At 48.4% G+C, this 25,075-nt stretch overlaps 9 protein-coding genes across 9 annotated transcripts; 7 read left to right on the plus strand and 2 right to left on the minus strand.

Annotated features, from left to right (window-relative positions):
• Positions 1-199: 199 nt before the first annotated feature.
• Positions 200-1,404, plus strand: FOBCDRAFT_203572 (uncharacterized protein; the record flags this gene model as incomplete). Its single annotated transcript, XM_031185643.3, has 3 exons — positions 200-218; positions 423-449; positions 509-1,404. 3 exons carry the CDS (start codon positions 200-202, stop codon positions 1,402-1,404), a joined length of 942 nt encoding a protein of 313 aa, XP_031036778.3.
• A 182-nt stretch (positions 1,405-1,586) lies between these two features.
• FOBCDRAFT_276074 (uncharacterized protein) lies at positions 1,587-2,264 on the minus strand (the record flags this gene model as incomplete). Its single annotated transcript, XM_031185642.2, has 1 exon — positions 1,587-2,264. The coding sequence occupies one exon, from the start codon at positions 2,262-2,264 to the stop codon at positions 1,587-1,589; it is 678 nt and encodes a 225-aa protein (XP_031036777.2).
• An 814-nt stretch (positions 2,265-3,078) lies between these two features.
• FOBCDRAFT_203574 (uncharacterized protein) lies at positions 3,079-4,302 on the plus strand (the record flags this gene model as incomplete). Its single annotated transcript, XM_031185641.2, has 1 exon — positions 3,079-4,302. The coding sequence occupies one exon, from the start codon at positions 3,079-3,081 to the stop codon at positions 4,300-4,302; it is 1,224 nt and encodes a 407-aa protein (XP_031036776.2).
• Positions 4,303-5,575: 1,273 nt separating this feature from the next.
• Positions 5,576-7,571, plus strand: FOBCDRAFT_262381 (uncharacterized protein; the record flags this gene model as incomplete). Its single annotated transcript, XM_031185639.2, has 2 exons — positions 5,576-5,669; positions 5,776-7,571. 2 exons carry the CDS (start codon positions 5,576-5,578, stop codon positions 7,569-7,571), a joined length of 1,890 nt encoding a protein of 629 aa, XP_031036774.2.
• Positions 7,572-8,976: 1,405 nt separating this feature from the next.
• On the plus strand, positions 8,977-9,674 carry FOBCDRAFT_262382 (uncharacterized protein; the record flags this gene model as incomplete). Its single annotated transcript, XM_031185638.3, has 2 exons — positions 8,977-9,411; positions 9,556-9,674. Exons 1-2 carry the CDS (start codon positions 9,042-9,044, stop codon positions 9,672-9,674), a joined length of 489 nt encoding a protein of 162 aa, XP_031036773.2. The 5' UTR covers positions 8,977-9,041.
• A 148-nt stretch (positions 9,675-9,822) lies between these two features.
• On the minus strand, positions 9,823-11,995 carry FOBCDRAFT_262383 (uncharacterized protein; the record flags this gene model as incomplete). The annotated part of the gene is made up of 5 exons (XM_059611293.1): positions 11,853-11,995; positions 11,666-11,769; positions 10,925-11,597; positions 10,877-10,891; positions 9,823-10,824 (listed from the first exon to the last, which is right to left on the minus strand). Exons 1-5 carry the CDS (start codon positions 11,892-11,894, stop codon positions 9,823-9,825), a joined length of 1,836 nt encoding a protein of 611 aa, XP_059465223.1. The 5' UTR covers positions 11,895-11,995.
• Positions 11,996-12,918: 923 nt separating this feature from the next.
• FOBCDRAFT_185716 (uncharacterized protein) lies at positions 12,919-16,447 on the plus strand (the record flags this gene model as incomplete). Its single annotated transcript, XM_031185634.3, has 5 exons — positions 12,919-14,259; positions 14,305-15,342; positions 15,388-15,489; positions 15,538-15,651; positions 15,700-16,447. 5 exons carry the CDS (start codon positions 12,919-12,921, stop codon positions 16,312-16,314), a joined length of 3,210 nt encoding a protein of 1,069 aa, XP_031036769.2. The 3' UTR covers positions 16,315-16,447.
• Positions 16,448-17,024: 577 nt separating this feature from the next.
• FOBCDRAFT_251561 (uncharacterized protein) lies at positions 17,025-19,691 on the plus strand (the record flags this gene model as incomplete). Its single annotated transcript, XM_054705192.2, has 7 exons — positions 17,025-17,539; positions 17,587-17,704; positions 17,755-17,842; positions 17,890-18,406; positions 18,452-18,779; positions 18,822-18,874; positions 18,922-19,691. The coding sequence occupies 7 exons, from the start codon at positions 17,025-17,027 to the stop codon at positions 19,481-19,483; spliced, it is 2,181 nt and encodes a 726-aa protein (XP_054561167.1). The 3' UTR covers positions 19,484-19,691.
• Positions 19,692-20,074: 383 nt separating this feature from the next.
• On the plus strand, positions 20,075-24,937 carry FOBCDRAFT_251562 (uncharacterized protein). The gene is made up of 7 exons (XM_031185631.3): positions 20,075-20,245; positions 20,324-20,843; positions 20,891-21,454; positions 21,503-21,789; positions 21,839-22,369; positions 22,531-22,610; positions 23,217-24,937. The coding sequence occupies exons 2-7, from the start codon at positions 20,359-20,361 to the stop codon at positions 24,879-24,881; spliced, it is 3,612 nt and encodes a 1,203-aa protein (XP_031036766.3). The 5' UTR covers positions 20,075-20,245; positions 20,324-20,358; the 3' UTR covers positions 24,882-24,937.
• Positions 24,938-25,075: the final 138 nt, after the last annotated feature.

Genomic DNA, 25,075 nt, shown 5'->3' on the forward strand with positions numbered 1-25,075 from the left:
TGCTGTATGTGGCCCAGTAGATCATACTTAAATGAGCTATGGCGAAGTCCTCTGGTGAGGGGTTGGAAACTTGAGATGCGTTGGTCGGTATTAGTCGTTCTGCAAAGCTGATGCTAGCTTCACCGGACGAAGTAGACCAATGGCGTAGTTGTGCGTCGCATAAACAGCACCTTGCCTGCAATCGTTCACGTAGAGAACGATGTTCCGGTGTCTGATTGGTAAGACTGAGATCTTCCAAGATACCAGGAATTTCTAGAAGGATATCCACGAATTCATCCTTTAGGCTCTTGTTTATTCTAGATCACGGAATCAACTTCCACTCTAGAGAATTAAATAATGACTATATGCAATTATAGATCACGGGGTATATCTATTCATCTTAGCATTTAAAGCTCAAGTAATTAATTAATATTTCTTACCAGATAAAGGCAGCCATCGGCAAATAGTTGGTAAGCATGGCCCTCGATATAGTTCTCCGTCTGTTTCATCAAAAAGACAATTGTTTCAGCCATTTTGAGAAGCATTCCGCCAGGTTGCACAAGTCTGGAGCTTGCTTTGGGAACGTCGGATATGATTGATATCGATGGACCTGAACTTCATCTTTGTGAGGGTTTGCGCCCCCTCCTGCGCCGTATGCAGCATGTCCACATCGATATGAGCTCTCTGTGTGATGCAATGTTTGGCAGCTGGGACTCGGATGACTGCTTCCATCCCATTGTTCTGCCAAATCTTCAGAGTCTTCATGCTCCCTGCGTTGGCATGCAGAACAAGACATCATACCCAGAAAGACACCGGCAGGATCAGGGGTCACTCTGGAAATCGATCATCACGGTTTTACAGCTAGTAATTGAGCTACCAGATACCGCTGATGCATATATCACCGTCTTGGGATCCGTGGCGCCGTTGAGCTCCTACAAGCTGGACATTTACACGACACTGTTGCGCTGTCAGATAGGAAAAGGGCAGACTACGACTTGGGCATTTCCCACTACCAAATACGTAGTTAAGGGGGAGCTACAAGGTCGTAGTTGGAAGTTGCCGCTCGTCTACATACGTTTGAACCACGAGACGTACATGACGGGGGGGAAATGGATTTACACGCTAGCTGCCAGACGGCCGTGGAGAATACTGAACACAGACGCGAGGCTGCCTGCACCTTGGAGTAGCAGTGCAGAATGGATGCCAGACGAGAAGCTCAAGATCCGGGCCTGGGGGAAGTGTGCGAAGGGGAATCTAGGTGAAGTGCCTATGCTGCTGAAGAATGAGGAACTCGCGGGGATAAGGCTTATAGATGCGGAGGAGCGTGAGGGCTGTGAAGAGGTTTGTTTGGTGAAGACGCCGGCTGGGTTTGTCAGACCAAGCCGCTGGCACCGAGGCCAGCTTTTCAGGGCAAGTGGAGAATAAGTCATTGTGCATTGACAATTTTCGTAATGTGACTTTGCTAGCTTACAGAAGCTTCAGGGCCAAAATGAAAAGATATGGGATTTGTCCCAAGAACTGTCTATGAAACTAACTAGGAATTATAACGGAAATCAAGAAATAATATCTAACTAACCAATGTACCTGAAGCTTTCATCTAGGATGCTTTAGTTGCTGAGAACAGGGGAATTTCCATCCCACTCGCTGCTTTCAGCTGCATCAATAAGCCATTTCCCAACACTCCCCCTAGTAATCTTGGGCATCCAAGCACAACCCTTTCCATCTTCAGGCCAGACCTTGACAGGCTGGGCTTCACCCTCGGCAAGCATAACAGGCCGAGAAAGAACAAATGTCAAACCACTCTCGCGCACCAGACGGTCAACCTCGTTATGATCCCTAAGTCCAATACCCATGCTTCCGTGGCTAAAGATCATCTTGCCGGGAAGATTCATAGAGCGCCACGATGAGCCAGCACCTTGAGCTGAGTTCACAACAATCTTGGGGTGGATGTTGGCCTGGGAAATAGCAGCAAGGAGAGCGCGCATGCTCACCGCCATGAAGTCAGGTGTAGTATCAGGATGCAGAGCTGCGAAAGGCGACTCTGTGACTCTGACCTGCGCAAGAGCTGAGATGACTACTTGAGGAGGTTGAGGAGTTGTAAGAGCCTTGGCGATGTCGAACTCTGAAGTTGGTGTACCCTGAACGAGGGTGAGGTTGGAGTGAGTGGGGAGTTTGGCAGAGTTTATGTTGCGGACAAGGGCCGTGACTGTGTGGCCGCGGGATAGAGCCTCTTGAACGGCCAGAGAGCCGTTGCGGCCTGTTCCGCCAATGAAGAGGAAGTGCATTGTGAAGGGGTTTTTGGTGGAGAAACGGTAGTTGGTGTTGAGTGGGGTAGATCTGCGTAGATCACAGATGCCAAGCGAGAATAGTTGTAAGGAGTTGATGGAAGTTATGAGACTGAAGGCAGGGTCCAAGGTATTCGGGATGTTTGTAGAAGATGTTTGTGTGCGAATGCATTGATGAGGAGAATATCGTTCAGAGTTCTGTGTCCTTAGTCTTTATAGTACATCCCCCTTCCATTCCTCCCTCCCCACCCGGCCGAGTAATTCGGCCCCGACGTTTCGGCCGGGCGGTTGATGTGGCTATGCGAAAAACCGCGCCGCAGCTTAGAAATCAGCACTAACGAGTCCGAGCATTAAAACGGGCGCATGAATAAGCGAGCTAGCCTATCAAAAACAACCTAGAGAGTGTGTTAGAGGCTGTGCTGACCGTAAGCCGGCCGAGAAGGAATGGATATCGGCCGGATGGATCGACTCGGCCGGTAGAAGAGGGGTTTTGGTCAAGATGATTGGTTGAGACGGATGTGGGCGGCACGATTGTGTGAGAATGAAGGGCTTTTTGGCAAAAGACCGACGCCGAGGAAATTACCGCAGGATGAGGATGGCTTAATTTGAGGATGGTGAGAGGATTGGGGAGGAGGGCGGTTGAGGGGGTTGTGTATATATAGGAGGCCATGGGCGAGGTGGTGATGCATCCGAAACTCATCAATCCTACCAACCTTCACATCCCACTTATACCCACTCTCAGAACACCAAAATAACACTACGCTATATACATCTTCAACTCTAAGTCTACCTTCTTCCCTTATTCAAGATCAACATGTCATCCCCACAAGTCGCCATCATCGGAGCAGGCCTCTCAGGTCTCGCCCTAGCCCTCGCTCTGCACCAACAAGGCATACAGTCCACCGCCTACGAACAACAAAGCGCGCCCCTCGACATCGGCGGCGCAATCATGCTATCCCCCAACTCCCTCCGCGCCCTAGACAAGCTCGGCGTCTTTGAACGCATGCTCCCCAAGTCTTACAAATTCCAAGACTTATACTTTTACTCCCAAGACGATGAACTAGTTGATGTTTTTGAGTTCGGCAATCAAGAGAGATATGGATACTCTGGTATTCGTGTTTATCGCTTTGAGCTCATTAATGTTCTTCTTGATCTTGTCCGTGAGGCGGGTATCAAGGTTGAGTATGGGAGAAAATTTGAGAGTATTGTTAATGAGACGGAGGATAGCGTTACGTGGCGCTTTGTGGATGGGAGTGAAGAGACTGCTAGTCTTCTTGTTGGTGCAGATGGTATTCACTCTCGTGTGAGGAAATATCTTCATCCAGCCTTGGAACCAAAGTTCACCAACATGATCGGTGTCACAGCTGCTGTTCCAGCGAGGCAGCTCAAGTTGGAGAACAATGATTACAAGCTTCCAGCTACTTTCATGCATGACAAGCGCGGCGCTTTCGTTATTGCACCGCAGTTGGTTGATGGTTCGGAGGTTCTTATTGGAAAGCAGAAAACTTTCGTTGGTGAAGATCCAGGCCGTGATGCTTGGAAGGCTATGAACTCTGATAAGACGTGGTGTGTTGACTTTCTCCGCGAAGGCAACGAGGACTTCCCCGCCATCGTCGCAAACTCTACCTCGGAAATCTCGCCTGACAGAGTCAACCTCTGGCCGTTTTATCTTCTCCCCAAGCTTGAGACCTGGGCTTCCAGCGCCAAGCACGGCCGCGTCGCTATTCTCGGCGACGCAGCACATGCTATCCCACCCACCGCCGGTCAGGGTGTGAACCAGGCTTTTGAGGATGTATACACCTTCGCTGGTGTTCTTGGCCAGTTGAAGAAGAAGAACAGCGAAGGTCTAAGTGATGCTCTTGGACGGTGGCAGAAGGGAAGACAGGAGCGTGTTGATAAAATCATTGAGTTGAATAATGAGATTAATAAGAGGAGGATGCCTAAGCAGGCTGATGTCGAGACTAAGCCGTTTGATATTGACTGGCTGTATTCGGTTGATTTGGATGAGATGGTGCGAGACTTTGTTGGTGGTAATTAAAATGAGGTGATTTGGAGAGAAGATGCGAATATCGGGCCATGTATCAGTGTTATGGAAAGGTTGCTGCAGTGAACTGAAGTCAAGGCGAGCTATCAGGCTGGTAATTTAACTGTGAATATTATTACGCTCTGTTGCTATCTCTCGCTATCCCAGCACTATATCTTGTTTCCATCCTCCCAAAGACTTATAAACTAAGTAACCTTCTTTTAATTACCACTGACAAACTATCACACTATTCAATCCAAAATATCCAAGTAAAGCCAATCAATATCAAAAGGCTTAGTCTGAACATCAGCCTGCATACCGTATAGGCCGGCGACGCGCCAGCTCGTTGCTAACTTTAGGTGCCATGGCGGCTGGGCTGGATGGCCTGGCTGAGAGAGCTTATCAATCCCCTGGTGCGATATATGCCTCAGGCATTTTTATCCCTGACCCACAACTTTCTGTGGACATTCAGCGGAAGAAACGAAAGATAAGGTTTCAAGCTGGATTTAGTTGATCAAGCAGTGGTAACAATGTTAAAACCTCCGTAATAAGCTTGAAAGGTGAGGAGGAGTTGAGTTTATGCCTCAGGCAGCACCTCCACTAACCATCAGCAATGGAGGATTGCTTGGGACCTCAACCTTGGGTGCAAAATACCTGGGCCCAGCTCAAGATACTTTATAATACATCTTTTAAGATAAACTCATAAGCAAGCTCTTTGATTACTGACCCTTCGTATATCCCGAGATTCTCTTTGGTAACGCCATCAGACCCTTACAGAATTCGCCTAACAATCCCTTTACCCACAAGGCAAACTGCCTGATCCTAGCTCGTTTCTGACAGGGGTTCAAAAAGATCCACAGCCTATACGGTATTTCGTAGCATCAAATACTGCTTGACGCTCCCTTGAATTTCGGAATGGTTTCTATTTGTCGATATCAAAGTTTAGCAGATTGATTCAGTATATGTAATCCTTTCCACTGCAGGCAACAACATACTAACGTCGACGTTGGTAAAATTTAAGCTTGTCTCTCGCTTAACTTTAAGATTGCTCGCTCGCTTCTGGCAGTTTATACCCGCTAGTTCTAAACTATTGAACAGACTATCGATTCTCATTAAAGAAAATAATTATGAGCTGAGAAGTACGGGCGAGGGTATACCACTATTAAGATGCTTCTCGTTCCGTTTTTTGTTTTCTTTTACTTTTTCATTTGCTTTTAGGCTGGTGCTTCATACCTCTCCCCCTCGGTCTTTACAGGTGTCGCTCGTTTCAAGTCTTTCGTTAAACACCATGCATTCCAAGGGAATCTCCTTCCTAGCTTTGGGCTTGTTGGTGGCGCAGTCGGTCGTCGCAAGCCCGTGTAAACTGTTATCCTACAGCACGCGTAAGTTCAAGCCAATATTAAGTTTGGCTGAACTACTCAAGTAGTGCCAAGCCACTGGGAATAACTTAATTGTCAGGTGAAATTTTGTCTTACTAATTCTGTTTAGGCTCAAGGGTCTTGACTACTGCTTCAGAGTCTATAGTATATACCTTTGCATCGTCCTCTACAGACTCTGAAACAATTGTCTTGGAGACAATCTCGACTGAGAGCGGGGCTGCTACTACCACGGAGACAGATGTCGCAGGTACTGGTACAACCACCGCGATTACCATCGATACAGCCACTTCCAGCACGAAGTTGTCTACAGAGACCGAAACCTCTCCAAGTGTGATTGAAACAAGTACTCTCGCCACTCAGACTACAACTGTAGCTAAGGGTAGTACTTCTGTGGCTGATGATCCGACCACCACGACGATTGCTGTCTCCACAGCTGCTGAAAGTGCTACTGCCACCGAGATAAGTGAGGCTGAGACCGGTATTGAAACTTCAACTGCCATCGACAACACTGCAACGATCGCACAGACAACAACCGGAACCGAAACTACCAGTGAAGTTGGTGCAACTACTACCGAAACCGAAACCGCAATGGTGTCTCAAGGCAGCACAACAGTTACAACCGATGAGAGCACGGCATCAGCATCCCAGGATATTGCAACAACTACAGCCAAAGATAGCACTAAATCTGTCTCTATGGGCAGCACAACGGCCGAGGGAAGCTCTACGACTAGTGACAGTGCCAACTCATCTTCTGAGTCCATTACAACAACATCAGCAACAGATGATGGTGCTACATTAGTTCAAAGTAGCACTGTAACATCTGGTGACGGCACCACTACCATTGCAACTTCGTCCATAGCCATTACTACCACGACTTCATCGGAATACAGCACTACAACGACCGATGCTAGTACAACAACAGAAACTGATGGGGCTGCGCTCTCTACCACGGCTTCATCCGAGGACATCAGTACAACGGCCAAGGATAGCACAACCGCCATGACTACTTCATCAGAAGTTGGTACTGAGACATCTGGACTCAGCGCAACAACTTCTGGTGAAAGCACTACTACTGTCATAACTTCATCAGAAGACAGCAGTACCACTATCGTAGCTTCACAAGGAGAGAGTACTACGGCAACTGATGGAACAACTACTACCGCTGCTGCTGCTGAGTACAGCACTACGACTTCTGCAGAAAGTATTACAACAGCTAAAGACAGCACAACAGTCGCTGAACAGAGCACTACAACAACTGATGAGCTTACTACCACGGCCGCTGAGAGCACCACTACCGCAGCGGCCACCACCACCGGCTGCATTCCAAATACTGTTCTTGCAAGCCCTATACCTTTATTCACCTCAGGAGACGTTCACATTGATGAATATGACACCGTGCAACTTCCTTTCCAAGTTGGTATTTACGGCTCCCTCTCAAATACAGTCTATGTCGGTGTGACCGGAATGTTATCAATCCTCGAAGCACCAAAGTTTGAGTACTCCGGCAGCTACTATCTTCCCTTCCCTTACTTCCCGCCGGTGTCCATCTTCCCATACTGGGGTGACCAGTTCACTTCTACCGAGACTTGTGGCTCAGGCATTGCGTACGCTGTCCACGAGACTTCTAGGGGGCAGACGTTCACTGTTGAGTACAACACTATCGCTGTAGGAGGCAGTGGTGTGGACCTTGATCACTTCACGGTTAGTCTGTACAAGGATCATCCGGGGTTGGTGAGATTTGTGTACTATCACACTGAAAATAATGGACGAGGTGCGACTGTCGGTATTCAAGCGGGTAACTCATATTCGCAGTACTCTTATGACATGAGATCTATACTGGATAATTCATACGTTGAGATTGATACCAGTAGTGGAGATGCTCTCACCACTAGTGGTCAGCTGTGATGGGAGTTTAGGGGGTTTGCGTATATATAGAGAGGCGGCATTAATGGAAGAATCTGTTCTTAGTACAAAATAGTTTAATCTATCTCATAGATCTCAAGATACGGCAACGATGCATATCACAACATATCTGAGATGCGCTATTCTTTTTTGTGATTTAGCATCAGGTACCATGCTATATCTCTCGAAGATTTCTCGCGTATATCAATTAAGCTCAGTTAATCAAGAAAATCCGCAGGTAGGAAAAGCCACCTCGATACTACAAAGTATCATTTGCCTCGCATCAACAAAACTGCCTTCCTGTTTCGTGATACAACTGTCGAACTTCAACATAGCATGAGGGTCATCTGATCTGAAGATATCGGCATTGCTCAGTATAGCAGCGGCCGACTACAAGGTATCATAGATATAAGCCCTGTCTCTCAATCTGCAGGATCATCAGTATTATTTAGCCCGAGGGCCCGTTCTGTCTCGCTAGTTAACCAATTGACAGCCATCGCCACTGCGAACCCTGTCACTCAGCGAGAACTGTTGTGCGTTTCCGAATCGACCCTTTTCCGTATTTGGTATGGCAGGTTGTATTACGATGTGGATCGTGCGCGTAGATAGAGATGCGTATCAAGCTTGTTTTTAGTTGTATACCATTTAAGCATCATTCAACGTTAATTCATACCTCTGAAAGCAGTTTTGTCTATAGATTTAAAAGTACTGTTATGTTCATTGCTAATCACGCCTCGAGCATTATGTTATCTGAATTGACCCATGAGTTGCCCTGGGAGTATTTAACTTCATGTCCCGAACTTATTTGCCGCTGATGATCAAATCGGCCCCGTAGCTGATATCCAGACAGCCCAATTGTGTCAGATGCGAATACTACCTTCTCAATTGATTCAAACAAAGGTCTTGGTCAGCAGAAGAACTTCTGTAGTTTTCGTTGAGTCCCCATTCTCTTCCCGCCGAAGGATTCCTTGGCAACATAAATCCCATCAGCCTAGAATCAACCCGCCACTGAAAACCATCGTGAATAACCTCACATTCGGCCCCCAACTTAGTCTCGATCAGTCGATACTTATCAAATACGACGCTGAGCATCTCCAATACCATGGTAACAACAACTGCAGAGCGAATGCTATGGTAACAGCGAATGCAGAGGCGGGTTGACATTGCTTCACCTTCCATTTTGGGTATAGACGCTAGGCAAAAGGAGCACGGAGAGCAAAAGTGCCAGACTTATCACTGGACCGACTTCCGAAAATGTTTGAAGAGCTTATTTTGGGTACATCTTTCTAGGATCTTTTGATCGGGCTATCGCGGTGACTGTGGAGGTTGGAATATCGTGTTGTTGATCGTGAAGATTCAAGTATAAAGGAGCAACACTCTCGTCATTAGATATCAGTTCCTCTCAGCAGTTAGACTCAAACAAATAAACCAAACGAATAAAGAAAATCTTCGAATAACTCACCAACCGCCAAAATGAAGTTCCTCCCTCTCGCAGTCGCCCTCTTCGCAACTCTCACCGTCGCCGCGCCCTCCTCCCCAAGCGACATCCAAGCCCGCTCATGTGTCTGCAAGAAAGTCGGCGACGACTGGATCTGCACCGGCACCAAGTGCTACGACAAAGTGAAGCGCGACCTCGTCCCTCGCCAGTGCTCATGCCACAAGATCGGCGACGAGTGGCTCTGCGGCGGCCCCAAGTGTCCCCGCGACCTTCCCGAGGAGAACAAGCTTGCGAAGAGACAGTGTTCGTGCCACAAGGTTGGCGACGAGTGGTTGTGCGGTGGTCCCAAGTGCCCGAGAAGTTTGCCCGCTGAGGAGAGTGGACTAGAGAAGAGGCAGTGTTCTTGTAAGAAGGTTGCTGGGGAGTGGATTTGCAGTGGACGAAAGTGTCCTCGGGACTTGTCGCACCTTATGGGTGAGGAGTAAACCCTTGTCGAGTAAGTGGTCTGTTCTCTGGATGAGTATTGCTCTGAATCTGACACATTCCTAGACCCATTCATTATCGCCAAGCGGGAAGCATCCGGTCGATCATCAGTTAAATCCACCTATGCGAGATTGGTGTCTTGGCAGGAACTGGTTGAGAGGGTAATCACGGATAGCGCCGTATGAATTTATATGACTTACAAACCAAACCCTATTCACTTATGTTCGTATTAGTAGTAAAGTGAAAGACGCCCCCTAGCTCGTGAGACGAGCATCCCAATTACCAGTTCAAAATTGAGTAGCCATTTCAATCGTGTATTCTTTATTTATGTTTCTATGTATGAATGATATCGAGATCATGCTCTCTCTCGCCTCGTTTGACCTTCCAAGCCGCACTATGACTTAATCGCACAAGCTCCATGACAAATTCACTGATTTCCTGAATATGCTCAATCTCTTCCATCGGAAGTCTGTCAGACGGGACCTTGCGCGTGATTTTGCTTATCGACGATAAGATATGCAAATCATTATCTGCCGAAGAACCAAGCGGGTGGATGAGAATGTTCATGAAGAGTGGCATCGCAGCCATAGGTGCATAGTGGGAGACTATCCACAATGAATCTTCTTTCCAGAGGTCCACTATCGTGTCCAATATTCGAAAAATGGAACGGCTTGCTTCGATGGAGAGATCAGCGCTGGAGTGGACTACGCTGTGGAGATCATCTGGGAGATTCTCCTCCAAGTCGCCGCATTTTCGGACCAGTGTATGGATGTTGATAATGGTAAACAGGTAATCTAGCTGCAGGTTTATGAGATATGTCCGATCTTGCAGATTCATAGCAGCAGGTAGTGAGAACGATAGGTCTGATAAGATCGATAAACGTGGTCGATATCGCGGATCAACTGATAAGCGCCATTCCTCAAGCTCATCATCAAGCTGCCGAACGTGCGCAAGAAGTTCGCCTTCCGTGTACTTGAACGCCCGTGGAGAACATAGAATGTTGCTTGCGTTTTCCTTGATTCTCGCAAGGTTTGTATCTCGTGGATGACTGTACCATAGCGTCTGATCTTCAGCATCACTTATATCACAGTGATCCGAAGTGAGTAGTGGCGGCTTGTCTGTTCGTAGAGACATATCCTTGTCATAACAATAGCAGATCCAGAATAATCTCCGGAGGTGAAGTCTTGTTTGGTCGTCGAATGTTGGAATGTGCTGAGGAAAGATTGCTGGTCGTGATAGGGGGAAATGGCCGCCGAGATCGCATACCATGCGACATGCGCTTGCGAAGCTAACAGCTGCTTCGCGACATTGTCCTCTGGTCTTTTGACTTGCCCACTGAATTTTGTAAGCTTCGATCTCGATCCTTAGAAAGGTTGAGTCAACTCACCAGAAGCAGAGTTCCCTGAAAACTGTCCAAGCTAGTAATGCCACTCACAACACCCAACAGCCGTGAAGCCTCATTAACACAATCCCTCGGCTCAAAAGAAAACCCCAACTGTTGAGCATCAATATTCCTAACAATAAGAGCAATCATAGCCCAAAGACAAGCCTCAGCAGGCGCCCTCCTCCCCAAATCAACAACACCCTCATCAAACGCCCTACCCAGCGTCCCCTCAAAGAGGCCTCTCTCCAAAAACGGAAAGATAACAGCTGTTTTGGACTTGAAAAATAACTCAACGACATGCGCGCAGATGGCCCTCGGCGGCAGAACCCTCGGTGTTTCAGAAAATGAAACAGAGCCAAGTGGCGGCGCAGGATTACCGAAAATGTCAAAGTTTTCGAGAAATACACGCTCCCCTGCACCGTCTGAAATCCACTGCCAGCCGCGATTTGAGAGAATGCCAATTCCCTTGAAATACCAATTTGTGCCGATGTGGCAGCGACATAATTTGTAAACTGGTTTGGAGCGTGTTGTAGGCGATACTCCAATCGGACTTATCACCGGCTGACGAGTGATTGGAGAAGAAGCGAAGCGAAGACTTGTTGGTTCAGACCATGGTGAGGGGCCTCCAACGGACATGTTTGTGCTATTCGTCAACGCTGTTTGAAGCGCCTCCTCGAGTGTTTCCACGCGGCGTGACAGTTCCTGGACGACATCGGAAGTAGTTCTGAAAAGGTCAGTCTGAAGCACCCAATGGAACGGTTCAGCCTTGGCAATCAAGCTTAATGAGCTTACCTTTTGTTTGGGTCCTTCTGGATTACTCTATCAAAGGTGCATGTGAGCCCCTGGCTGTCGCACCAGTCACATGGATCACCTTGAGTTTTGATCAGGCATTGAATCTATAGCAAGGGTTATTATAATTGTTGATGCCAAATGATGTCACACTGGAGGAAGGAAGGGAAACAAAACAAGTTTTTATTACCTTTCGCTTATAGCATGTGTCGCAGGCTCGTCGGGGAGGCATTGCGAGGGGGACACAGAACCTTGGAATGTAATCGGAGAGACGGAAGTGAGACGTGGGAGAGGTTGACGGAGAGGCGGGTTTCCGTGGGGCAGAAAATGTAATGTGTTGGTGCTAGACCTAGTGTGAGCGGTATAGTTGGCACGTGGATCTGCTGAATTAGAGTGTTAGCGAGACAGGGATCAAGATCAAATCATTAATGATTGTCTCGCGCATTTACCGCTGAGGCCTGAGAGGGGAACCTTTCCTCCGCGTCTCTTTCAATTGAGAATGCAAAAGTAGTTGAAAAGGACAGAGTAAGCTTGGAGTGTCCAAACGAGTCGACGTTTCATCTTGATCCCAAATCTCGATCTGTCAAAACAGGCCTCCCAAGCTACAGGGTAGCATAAAGTGCTGTAACCTAACGTAAACCTTGGACCTGGGTACGATCGGATCAGCACTTGAATTCCTTAACGTAATGCTAAACAACAAGCGAGATTCTGATATTGCGGGGAGGATCTGATAATTACAACACATACCCGTCACTAAATAAGCTTGATTGGGCGGTATCATCGAGGGAGGCTGTGCAGATGCAGCAGAAACAAGATCAAGCTATGGTCAGAGCTCCCATCTTCATTTCCGTCTCCGATTACATAACTAATCATCCTCAATCACTACCGTATTTCATTGGCTGTTGAAAAGAGCTACCCCTGCTCACCGGCGCAGATCTTAGCTCCATTGAGATCTCGGACTTCCGACGTCCTATGATATAAGCCATTGTTTCGTTTATCAGATCTTTTAGAGTTAATCCATTGGTGGGACTGTACACCTCCTTTGTTGGTACCAACAACAGCTCCCCTGTAGCTCTCAAACTAAGCTTTTAAACGTGGACGTGGAAAATGATGTTAGCTGAGTGATAGACATTAGATATAAAGTGAAAAACCCCACGTACTCAACCGCCATGACTCACCCATCGCAGCTCACTGGTTTGGAGCTCACTCATTCCTCTATTATACTTCTTTCGCCAAGGGCCTAGGACTAAGCTACCATGTCTGGCCATCTTGACCCAAAAGCCCTGCTGGATCCTCGCCAGCGATCCATCAGCGAAGCAGGCACCATCTCTTCAGCCGGAGACACCACTGTTGTTCCTAGCATCAACACCGCTGAAATTCCCCAATATCTCGATGCTGGCAACGAGAAGCGCTTTCCCCACGATCCCAACAACCCTTTCAACCACAGCCCTGAGGTTCTGAACCAATTACTCGACCCTAAATCCCTCGATGTCCTCAAAGGTCTCGGCGGGCTGCCGGGCTTGGCTCGCAGTCTCAACGTCGATCTGAAAGCCGGTCTTAGCGTTGATGAGCTTAATACCCAGAACTGTCCTCGCATCAAAGTCTTTGGTCGCAATCAACTTCCACCCAAGAAACCAAAGTCAATCTGGAGATTGGCATGGATTACGTTCCAAGAAGCGGTCCTCATCATGTTGACTGTCGCGGGTACTATTTCTCTTGCGCTTGGTTTGTATGAGACTTTTGGTGTTTCGCATCAACCGGGTGATCCTACGCCTGTTGATTGGGTTGAAGGAGTTGCGATTCTCGGCGCTGTTCTCATCGTTGTAGTTGTTGCTTCGCATAACGATTGGCAGAAGGAGAAGGCGTTTGTGAAGCTCAACACTAAGAAGGATGACCGAGAGGTCAAGGTTATCAGATCAGGAAAGTCGATGCTTGTTAATGTCGCTGATGTCGTCGTTGGCGATGTCTTGAACCTTGAGCCGGGTGATTTGATCCCCGCTGATGGTATCTTCATCGATGGCCATAACGTCAAGTGCGACGAGTCCACTGTCACTGGCGAGTCTGACGCGCTGAAGAAGACGCCTGGTGCGAAATGCTTTGTCGACGACCCTATGCGCACCAAGGAGCCTGATCCGTTCATTATCTCCGGATCTCGTGTCCTCGAGGGCATGGGGACCTTTGTTGTTACCTCCGTCGGTGTGAACAGCAGTTTCGGCAAGATCATGATGTCTGTCCGTACAGACATTGAGTCTACGCCTCTCCAGAAGAAACTCGAAGGTCTTGCCGTTGCTATTGCTAAGCTTGGTGGTGGTGCTTCACTTCTCATGTTCTTCATCCTTCTCTTCCGCTTTTGTGCTTCTCTTCCTGGTGATGATAGACCAGCTGAAGAGAAGGCCTCCACGTTCGTTGATCTTCTTGTTGTGGCTATTGCCATCATTGCTGTCGCTGTACCTGAGGGTTTACCTCTTGCTGTTACGCTCGCATTGGCTTTTGCGACAACGCGCCTCTTGAAGGAGAATAACCTTGTTCGTGTCCTCAGAGCGTGTGAGACTATGGGTAACGCCACTTGCATCTGCTCCGACAAAACAGGAACTTTGGTACGTCACATTCTCCCAGCACAATACCGTCTTCTAACGTCCTAGACCACGAATAAAATGACAGTTACAGCCGGCCGTTTCGGTTCCTCCAGCTTCACCTCCGATATCCCCACCTGGGCATCCAACCTCTCCCCCGAAACCCGCAAACTCATCACCCAATCCGTCGCCATCAACTCCACCGCCTTCGAAGGCACAAACGAAGGCGACGCAGCCTTCATCGGCTCCAAGACCGAAACCGCACTGCTCCAACTTGCCAAAGACCATCTCGGCATGCAATCCCTCTCCGAAGCACGAGCGAACGAACAAATCGTCCTCATCGAACCCTTCAACTCTGTCAAGAAGTACATGCTCGCTGTGATCAAGGTTCAGGCTGGATATAGGGTACTCATCAAGGGTGCTTCAGAGATCATGGTTAGCTTCTGCTCTACTGAAGCTAACCCCACTACTGGTGCTGTTGAGCCGTTGGATCGCAAGGCTGCTGATGATGCGATCATGGCTTTTGCGAGGAAATCGCTTCGTACTATTGGGTTGGTATACAAGGATTTCGAGGAGATGCCTGACCTTGAGAACCTGGGTGACTTGACGCTTCTTGGTATCGTTGGTATTCAAGATCCTGTTCGAGAAGGTGTCCCGCAAGCTGTGCAGAATGCCAGACGCGCTGGTGTTGTTACACGCATGGTCACGGGTGATAACCTCGTCACAGCTCGGGCTATCGCCACAGAATGCGGTATCTTCACCGACGGAATCGTCATGGAGGGTCCAGATTTCCGAAAACTCTCTGAGGAAGAGCTTGACAAGATTATCCCTCGTCTTCAAGTCCTAGCTCGTTCTTCCCCCGACGACAAGCGTATTCTTGTCACGCGCCTCAAGGTCTTGGGCGAAACAGTCGCTGTTACTGGTGATGGTACTAATGATGCGCCTGCTCTCAAGGCAGCGGATATCGGATTCTCGATGGGTATTTCGGGTACGGAGGTTGCGAAGGAGGCTTCTGAGATTATCCTTATGGATGATAACTTTGCTTCGATCATTACTGCGCTGAAGTGGGGACGTGCTGTCAACGATGCCGTGCAGAAGTTCTTACAGGTATGTTTTATGTATTTGAGGTTTGATGCGTACTGACTTGTCAAGTTCCAAATCACCGTCAACATCACCGCTGTCTTGCTCTCGTTCGTTACGTCCATGTATGACGATAAGATGGAGCCTATTCTCAAGGCCGTTCAGCTTCTCTGGGTAAGTTAATCCATCTTGAGATGTCTTTGGTGGTACTGACCTCTGTAGATCAACCTTATCATGGACACCATGGCTGCTCTCGCCTTGGCCACCGATCCTCCCACTGACTCCATCCTCGACCGACCTCCTCAACCCAAGTCCGCACCTCTCATCACCATGAACGTAAGTCAACTCTCACCTCCCCTCCACGTCAACCACTAACAATACCAGATGTGGAAGATGATCATCGGCCAATCCATCTTCCAAGTCGTCGTCGTCCTGGTTCTCTACTTCGCTGGTGACTCCATCCTCGGCTACAACACCTCCATCGCCGCGGAGAAGCTCCAGCTCGATACCATAATCTTCAACATGTTCGTCTGGATGCAGATCTTCAACGAGCTCAACTGCCGTCGTCTCGACAACAAATTCAACGTCTTCGTCGGCATCCACCGCAACTTGTTCTTCATCCTCATCAACGCCATCATGATCGGCCTCCAGATCGGAATCGTCTTCATTGGAGGCCGTGTCTTTGACATTGACACTGATGGTCTAAATGGTGTGCAGTGGGCTATTTCTATTCTCATCGCTGCGTTTAGTCTGCCGTGGGGTGTGCTGGTCAGGATCTTCCCTGATGAGTGGTTTGCAAAGGTTGTTTACTTCTTTGCGCCGCCTTTTGTGGCGGTTTATAACTGGATGGCGAGGGGCTGGGCGAGGTTCATGAGGCTGTTTAGGAAGAGCAAGAAGGCGGATGATGAGGAGGATGTTAGTTCTTTGGAGGAGAGGGAGAGTAAGGAGAAGTCCTCTGGTGTTGGGCCCATGATTGTTGAGCCTGGAACTAAGTCATGAGATAGTTGGAAAGACTATGCGGGAAAGGCTTGGGAAAATTGGATAACCAGGAGGATCAAAAGCAAAGGATGAGACTGATGCAATATTTTATGGTAATGGCCTGGCGTTGATTAGAGGAACAAATAGCGATAGCACTTTCACTGAATGACTTTCAAACTTCAATTGCATCATGACTTCATCAATCTCGATTGGCCACTGAGATATAGACACTGTATGCCTATCCTATGGAGTAGTGGATCGAGACAAGGTCTCGCCCTCATAACGATGAATAGCCTAATACAAAACCAGATAACTAGCAAACATAAACCGGGTCTACCTCGCACGATAAACACCTCAAAAAACAAGCTTAAACACAATAAACTCACGGAATCCTCGGACTATTAAAAAAGTTCCTCAACCCCGCATCATCATGATACGACGCTACGCGGTGATCGAGCCCCAACACGGAAGGTCAACCAGAGCCAAGCAAATCCTCGTCGTATGACGCAACATCTTATCGTGCACCTAATAGAAATTCTGTGCTCTCGTGAACTCGACATTCCTCTTTCAGAGATGCGGTGTAAGCGCTAGCTTATCGTTACTGGGTGTAAGTGAATCCCCCGCACAAGATGTGCCAAGGATGCTTTGGAGGGGTAGTATAAATATGATGTAGTTCTCTGTTGTGTGCTCTGAAGTGGCTCGTTACGATCGTTGAAATAATCTCAGGAATCATGGCGAGGAATTTGGCTACCTGTCTTGTTGCTGCGGCGTGTGTATACGCCTGTCTCCCCGACAAAGACGAACTCTCCGCTCTTCGAGCCCGTCGATCAGCACGCACCTCTCAAAGTCGTCATCTCAAACGCGATGTTGTAGAATATCCTCCCGTCCTCACCGATGTCGAAACTCTCCTTGTCAATTCCTTCGACAACAATTCTATCTCAGACTGGTCCCTCTACTACACCTCTGGTTATCGTCTTGCAGGCCATAACAGATCTCAGGCAGAGTGGACGCAGAAGAAGTGGATCGACGCAGGTTGGGAATCGTGGATTGACGAGTATTGGATCACGTATACGGAGCCAATTGAGAGTACGCTTAGCTTGAAGAGGCCTGATGGGAGTGTACATGATGTACAGAGGTTGGAGGATAAGTTGGATGTTGATGAGCAGACGAGGAATCCTAATGAGCAAGTTGCGTATCATGCGCTCTCTGGCAGTGGGAGGGTCAATGCTGAATACGTTTACGTTGGGTAAGAACATTTCTGGAGTGGTATTGGCATTGCTAATGGGATGATAGACGTGGTTCGAGGGAGGACTATCAGAAGCTTAAGGATCTTGGTGTTGAGCTGAAGGGAAAAATTGCCCTGGCTCAGTATGGCGGTGCGAACCGTGGAGTCAAGATCAAGAACGCCGAGGTAAGTTTCCACCAACAGATGATGAAGAGTCAGATACTCATCCATAATAGGCTCATGGCATGATTGGTACTATTCTTTACACAGACCCTCTCGAGGACGGCGAGATTACAGAAGCCAACGGCTATCTTCCTTATCCAGGTCAGCATGAAGCATCCCCAGACATCAGCATATACTAACAGCTCTAGACGGCCCTGCTCGCCATCCCTCCTCCATCCAACGAGGCAGCACCCGCTGGGGCTCCCTCTCCTTCGGCGACCCCTCAACAATCGGCTACGCCTCTCTCAAAGACTCTCCCCGCGCCGACATAACCCCCTACGGGCCCTCCATCCCCTCCATCCCCATCTCTCCCCGTGACGGCCTTCAACTCCTGCACGCCCTCGATAACCACGGCCTCTCCGCTGAAACAGTGAACAGAACAAACTATAAGGGTGCTTTTTCAAACGTAACGTATCATAGTGGTCCTGCACCGGGAGCTACGCTGAATCTTGTGAATATTATGGATACGAGACTTGAGCCTGCGTGGGATGTTATTGCTTCGATTAATGGCACGAATGAAGATGAGTATGTCATTATTGGTAACCATAGGGATGGGTGGACGGCTGGTGGTGCGGCGGATGCTGTGTCGGGTGGTGCGTTGCTTATTGAGATGGCCAAGGCTTTTGGGAAGCTCGTCGAGAACGGATGGAAGCCTCGTCGAACGATGTGAGTTCACCAACCCCGACCCATAATGAAAACTAACGAGTGCAGCATTCTAGCTTCGTGGGACGCTGAAGAGTTCGGTCTCATGGGCAGCACAGAATGGGTTGAGGACCATCTTCCTGAACTTATCGAAAAGACAGTTGCGTATATTAACCTCGATACTGCTGTTTCTGGTCCGAGAGCAGAGATTGTTGGATCAGGTGAGATTCAGACCATTGCTATTGAGACGATGAAAAAGATCATCTTCCCTGAGGGTTATGGCGCTGGACCGACGCTGTATGATGCTTGGTTCAATGCTACTGAGGGTGTTTTGCCTGCTATGGGCAGTGGTAGTGACTATGCTGCTTTCTACCACAACGGTATCACTTCTGCAAGTGTGACATGAGATATGATTGAGGGCATGACTGACTTTCGATAGCTTGATATTGCTGGAGGTCCTGGCCCCAAAGATACCGTTTACGCATACCATACGTAAGTATTCCATTGGGATTACCATGACGCCAACTGACATAACTCAGTCTCTACGACACCCACCGCTGGATGACTGAATACGCAGACCCAGGCTTCCATCTCCACACAGCAATGGGCCAATTCGTCACTCTCCTAACCTACCACATCGCCGATGATCCCCTCATCCCCTTCGATCTCACCCACGCCGGCAGCGCCCTCCGCGACATCTTTGAAGATCTCGAAGAAAAGCTCACCGATCGCTTCCCCTCCTACGATCTCGATCTCACGCCCCTCTCCTCAGCAGTATCTTCCTTTGAAGAAGCAGGAAAGCGCATTTCTACGTTAGCCAAGCAAGCGTTAGCCTTGAACGATACGGTTCTGCTTAGTGCTGTCAACGCGAGGTACAAGGCGTTTAGCAGAGGCTTTGCGAGTGAGGGATTGCTGCCGGGTAGGTTCTCGTTCTATAATGTTGTTAGTGCGCCGGGGCTAGATAGTGGATATGGTGCGGATGTTTTTCCGGCGGTGCAGGATAGTTTGGATCAGGGAAATTTGACACAGGCTGAGGAGTGGGTTGAGAGGAGTGCCAAGGCTGTGTTGAGGGCTGCTGAGATCCTCAAGCTGGGAGAGTGAGTCGCGGTTTGAAGCTGCTCACATGATGTATGGGTCTCACTGGGAGAAGCCAGCTCATTCCCTAAACGGGCGTCACATTTAAGAGCCTATTCAATCCAGTAAATTGCTTGCATTATGCTGTGCGTCGTTACTGTTGCTCGCAGATTTAAGCGATGATGCCACATCGTCTGCATTCAATGTCGATAAGCGACAGCACGTTAGCCTGGGGATGTGAATTGAACACGATGGCATCAGCCAGCCCCCAAGACCGTTACAAGCGCTGACCCGAGAGCGAACCACTGGAACCGTAGGGCTGATCAGTTCATCAGTTCCATTTTCTGGTGCCTGGAAAACAAGCAACACAGCCCATGCAACAACGGCCATCATGAGCGAATCAGAGCTTGTCTCTGTCAAGGATCATCTCCAGTCTTACCCCATTCATACCAGCGTAGTGGACCAGAATAAAACGGCCTTGCCAATTAGATCAACAGTCTAGGACTTTTGGATGCAGGCTTCAGGCGAGGCAACCTGTGCGAGAGGGAGGGAGTGAGATGAGATGAAACGGATGTCCGACTTGCCTCTCTCCCTTATTTAATTCTGTTTCCATTATAACACTGCTTACGCCCTCTCTTTCTTCGGTTTCAGAGATCATTGATCATAATTACTGTCAAACCTGCCGGGTTAATTCACTCCTTCAATCGTCTTTTTTCCCTCTCAACGCTCCTTTGACCTTGTTTCATCTGTATTACAAGTTCGCATTAAATAACCCTTTAATCTCACCCTGTAAGTTTAACACACTCGAAACATGCCATCCTCAATGGCGTCAGCCTTTATGCACACCTAAACTAACAACGCCTCCAGAATTTCTCCATTTCTTTTTAAAACGCATCGCGACAATGGGAGATAATAACCACATTGGCGAAGCTGGTCTTCACCATCTTCCTCTGCGAATGAGAGATGCACCACTCTCCAAATTCCCCTCTTTAAACCAACGAAATGGCAAAAAAGTACCTGAGAGTTTACACTTCACCCCTGGGGCTTTTCGTCTCAGATCACCGACGGAGTCGTCGATGAGTAGTAGTATTTCTTCAGCGAATGTGCCTGATTCTGCGACGACGCATTCGCTTTCTACGCTGGCGAGTCCGATTAGTACCACGTATGCGAGCTCGATCCAGGAGCAGTTTGCTGCTGCGACGCTGGATGGGTCACGGCCTGCGAGTCGCATCTGTCATCGGCATAATCCGTCGAGTGGAACTTGCTCGACGTTTGTTAATGAGGATGATGATGCGATTATTACGGGATATCCTGAGTTTGATATCAAGATTAGGAATTTGAACGAGGCGCATAGGAGACCTGTTGTTCAAGAGGTTAAACCTGAGAGGTGAGTCTTCCGATGCTTCCGTGCGATCGTGTCGCTTACGGTTACAGCCCCGGTACAGAGTCGTTTGTTAAAGAGGAGAGGGTTCTTACGCCAACGACAGAATCGCATCACACGGATGATGTTTTTAATGATGATGAAGATGACTCTGAAGATGTGTCGCAAGAGGATGCAAACTCAGTGCTCAATTACGCACTTCAGGTCATCTATGGCGTCGACCTCAACGACGTCTCAATTCCTCAAGACAAGGTCCAAAGCCTCGTATCCAACTTCACGCAAGACATAGGTCAGCATATTTGGCAATCTGCTTCAGATGGCCAATTATCGCACACAATGTCCACATCGAGCTCTTCCTCTACACCCTCCCAAGACGCTAACGGCGATCGTCGGGGCGGAAAGAGGAAGAAGCAAGGGAGACGTGAAGACGATGGCGATGAGTTCAGCGATGGTGAAGGGTCAGGATATCTGCCGACCAAGCGCTCACGACCGAATCCCAAGGAAGATGAGAATCTTCGATTGAGTTGTCCATTCCGAAAGCGGAATCCTCATCGGTTCAATGTGAGGGATCATCATAGCTGCGCAATGACTTATTTTCCCAAATTCGCTGAGCTGAGGTTGGTCGAATTCTCCGCCTCTACAAGAGCCCTGCTGACATTCTGAAGGCAACACATTGTTAAGCAGCATAAGCGCGACGATCCATCTGCTTTCGTCTGCGATCGCTGTAGTCGTGATTTTCCCACGCGAAAAGAACTACGTGATCATCAGCGTTTGCCGAAGGAGTACATGTGCGACATTGCTGATGCTGATGCCGAAAGCGGCATTGATCCTCAGACTGCCACAAAGCTGTTGAGTAGGAAGAGGGCGAGTGGTACATCGCCTGAAGTTCAGTGGAAGGAGATCTGGAATATTGTGTTTCCCGATGATGATGATAGTGATGTTCGACCATACGGTAAGTAGTTGTCACTCGTAATCTTAGAGAATTGGGCTGATTTCAGCAGAATACACACCTGTGATCGAGCACTTCGAAGTCGAAGCCAAGTACCGCGAAGCATTCGACCAGCTCAAATACTCCCTCCTCGACAAAATCTCCAACCCCGCAACTCTCGAAACCCTCTCTACGAAATTCTACCAATGCTTCATCGAGACTCTAGACCAATGCATCGCCAACGCACAAAGCATGCCCTACACGAACCGCAGCAACAAAAAGAACGACATAATCCGCTCTCAAGTAACACAAAGCATCCGCAAACCCCGCGGCATAATGCCCCGTCCTGATTCCGGCGTTGTAATGGATGATGGGTCCGAGGAAAGCGGTAGTGTGATGCTCGGTCATAGAGATAGTGTGCGGACTGTTAGGACTTCTCTACGGGGAAGTCAGGTTCCTGAGACGGTTAATGAGGTAATTCCTGCAGCTGGGTTTGAGGAGTTGATGCAGCCGATGTTGGGGATGGATGGGACGGATGTGCAGGCTTGGAACAATGGGGTTATGTATCCGCAGATGATGCCCGATCAACTTATTCCCACGGGAGGTATGACACCGCAGACGGAGTATGTTAATTGGGGGCAGATATATCCCGGTTTTGATACGCTGGGGAATGGTGTTAATGGGTTTACGGGGTTTAATGGACAGCAGTAATGAGGCTGGGCTGGGCCTGGTGGGCTAACACTTCTTGTATATGATTTTGTTTAGATGAGGAGACTATGATCTCGGTAATCAACATGACTTACTTCTCACCTAATGGAACCATTATTATCTTCTCAGTCCTGGTTGTAAATACACGTGGTGCTATTAGGCCAGCTTTAGAAGAGGACATCCAGAAATTTGACCATGTGACTTTACTTAGGTCGCTTCTCTTGTTCTATTAGGTTTTTAGAGTAGGCAACTTGGAGGTGCGTGAGCCTGAGACTGGATTCTGATGTGGCGAGCTGAAACATTCAGCCGTTCCAAATCAGGCCAACGGCAGCCACACAGTAACAAATAAAACACCACTTTGGAAGCTGAATCCCTTCAAGAAGCTAGCCCTAGAATTGGCCTATGATCAGAGGGCTTCGAATGTGATAACTTTGCATTGACTTTCAGCTCCTCAAACTCTCGGACATGCAGCTGATCCATATAATGGTCTAGCCAGCTATAGATTCTGCAGTCCTTCATTTTCAGAAGTGCCGAGTCGCTAGTTCGGCTGTGGCTTGCGTAGTCGCCGTATATCCATCCAATAAGGAAATGTAAATTCAGCCAATATGTCTCAGTCGACCTCCTCACATTCTTTGGGAAAAGCCCAAGAGAAAGCCATGAAACTGCTATAAGGCGACAATATTGGCTCTTCTTCCCTCATGCGAATATAGTTTCTCCTTATGAAATAATACCTTTGACCATAGTACATTATGGATCTCCAGAATCTGTCCGCAGCAGAGCTCGTTCAAAAGTTCGACCATGATCGAACAAACACTGCTCTCGCTGAGGAAGCGCACCGTCGCACAATCGACCCTTCCCTGAACGGAGATTTATTCCAAGAGATAAAGAATCTCAAAGATTCCATTGAGGGGGTTTCCAAGCCTGGCAAAGAACTCTTCAGACCTCGCCCTCCCCCCAAGGGCTCGTGGGCCAATTGCATCGGCCAGCAACTATGCACACCCAAGTCCTTACGCTATCCAAAGGGTCTATCGGACCTCGTCCAAGCTGTCAAAGATGGACGGGAGCAGAAACTTAATGTCAGGGCTGTTGGCTCGGGACATTCGTTCTCGGATATTTGTCCTACTGATGGGATTTTGCTTGATCCACATGGCATGAATAAGTTCTTAAAGTTGAACTCTGAGATCTTGAAAGAACCTTCTAAAGCTTCAGACCACGTGTTGGTTGAGACTGGTATAACGATCAAGGATTTGAACTCCCAGCTTGATAAGATGGGGAAAGCTCTTGCGACGATGGGAGCGTATGATGGACAGACTCTTGTCGGAGCTATAACGACTGGCACTCATGGCAGTGGTAAAGACTCTGGAAATCTTGCCAGCCTCGTTCGAGCTATTATCTTTGTCTCTGAGACCGGAAAGGTTTATCAGATTGAGCCAAAGGATGGCGTCACGGATCCTGCCAAGTTTATCCCGGGCGATGCTCAGGAGCTCAAGCAGGATGATGATTGGTTCCAAGCTGCACTTATCGCAATGGGCTGTCTAGGTCTTGTCTACTCTTACATCATTGAAGTGGTACCCACGTTCTTCCTTAGCGAAGTCCGGTCATTGACGACTTGGCAAGACTATAAGACCCAACTTGCAGGTGGCCTTGCTTCTGCTCCTTTGCAGAATCACTACTTCGAGATCGACTTGAACCCTTATGAAACACTTGGCCGCAACATCGCCGTTACCACCATCCGCACATGCTCAAAGGCTACAAAGCGCGAAGGCGGTCGTGGCTTCGATAACTGGCTCGCAGGCCTCCTCGCCCAACACCACTGGGTCGAAGACATCCTCGTCTGGATCCTCAACCGCTGGCCGCTCCACAGCCCAGGCATCATAACCACCGCCATGAAAAGCCTCCCCGTAAAACACTACATCGACAAGAGTTTCAAAGTTCTCAACATCGGCGCCGTCGACGACGTAAAAGCCTACGCCATGGAGCTATCCTTCGACGCCAACCAAGACATAGTCTCCATCGTCGATCGCATCCTCGCACTATTCCAAAAAGCAGCTAGTGAGAAACAGTGGTTTCTTGCTGGGCCGTTTGCTTTGAGGTTTGTTAAAGAGTCTATTGCGTTTTTGGCTCCGCAGCAGGGGAGGACGACGATGATGGTTGAGATGGATATGTTGTTTGGGGTTAAGACGGGGGAGGGGTTGTTGAAGTTTATGAGGGAGGAGTTGTGTAGTGGGGAGGAGGGTAGGGGCGTTAGGGTTCACTGGGGGTTGGATTTGGATACTGTTAAGAAGGGGGACTTGGAAAATATGTATCCTGAGTCGGAGAAGTGGTTGGCTGTTTATAGGGAGTTGAACTCGACGGGAATTTGGAATAGTCCTTTCACGGAGCGTCTGGGGATTTCTATGCCTACGTAATTAGCACATCTTTTGTATTTCAAATTTTCATATCTGCTTTCTTTAACTCTGAACGATTGTCAAAGGGTAAGGAGCGTGTTCTCAGATCCTATGTTGTTTGTAGGACATTGAGAATACGGGATATCTAATAATGCTGCTCCAAGCTCATTAAAGCAGAAACCAAGAAACGAGATGTGGATAATATTTGTCTGGAA

Source organism: Fusarium oxysporum, chromosome VI (assembly GCF_013085055.1).
Source record: "Fusarium oxysporum Fo47 chromosome VI, complete sequence".
Lineage (NCBI taxonomy): Eukaryota > Fungi > Ascomycota > Sordariomycetes > Hypocreales > Nectriaceae > Fusarium > Fusarium oxysporum.

Bases quoted from the DNA above. Each gene is read 5' to 3' on its own strand.
- FOBCDRAFT_251562 (XM_031185631.3), top strand. From the start codon at position 20,359: ATGGGAGATAATAACCACATTGGCGAAGCTGGTCTTCACCATCTTCCT. The intron at 21,455-21,502 runs GTTGGTCGAATT...GACATTCTGAAG, and splicing joins CCCAAATTCGCTGAGCTGAG to GCAACACATTGTTAAGCAGC. The intron at 22,370-22,530 runs GTATGACACCGC...GATTTTGTTTAG, and splicing joins TCAACTTATTCCCACGGGAG to ATGAGGAGACTATGATCTCG.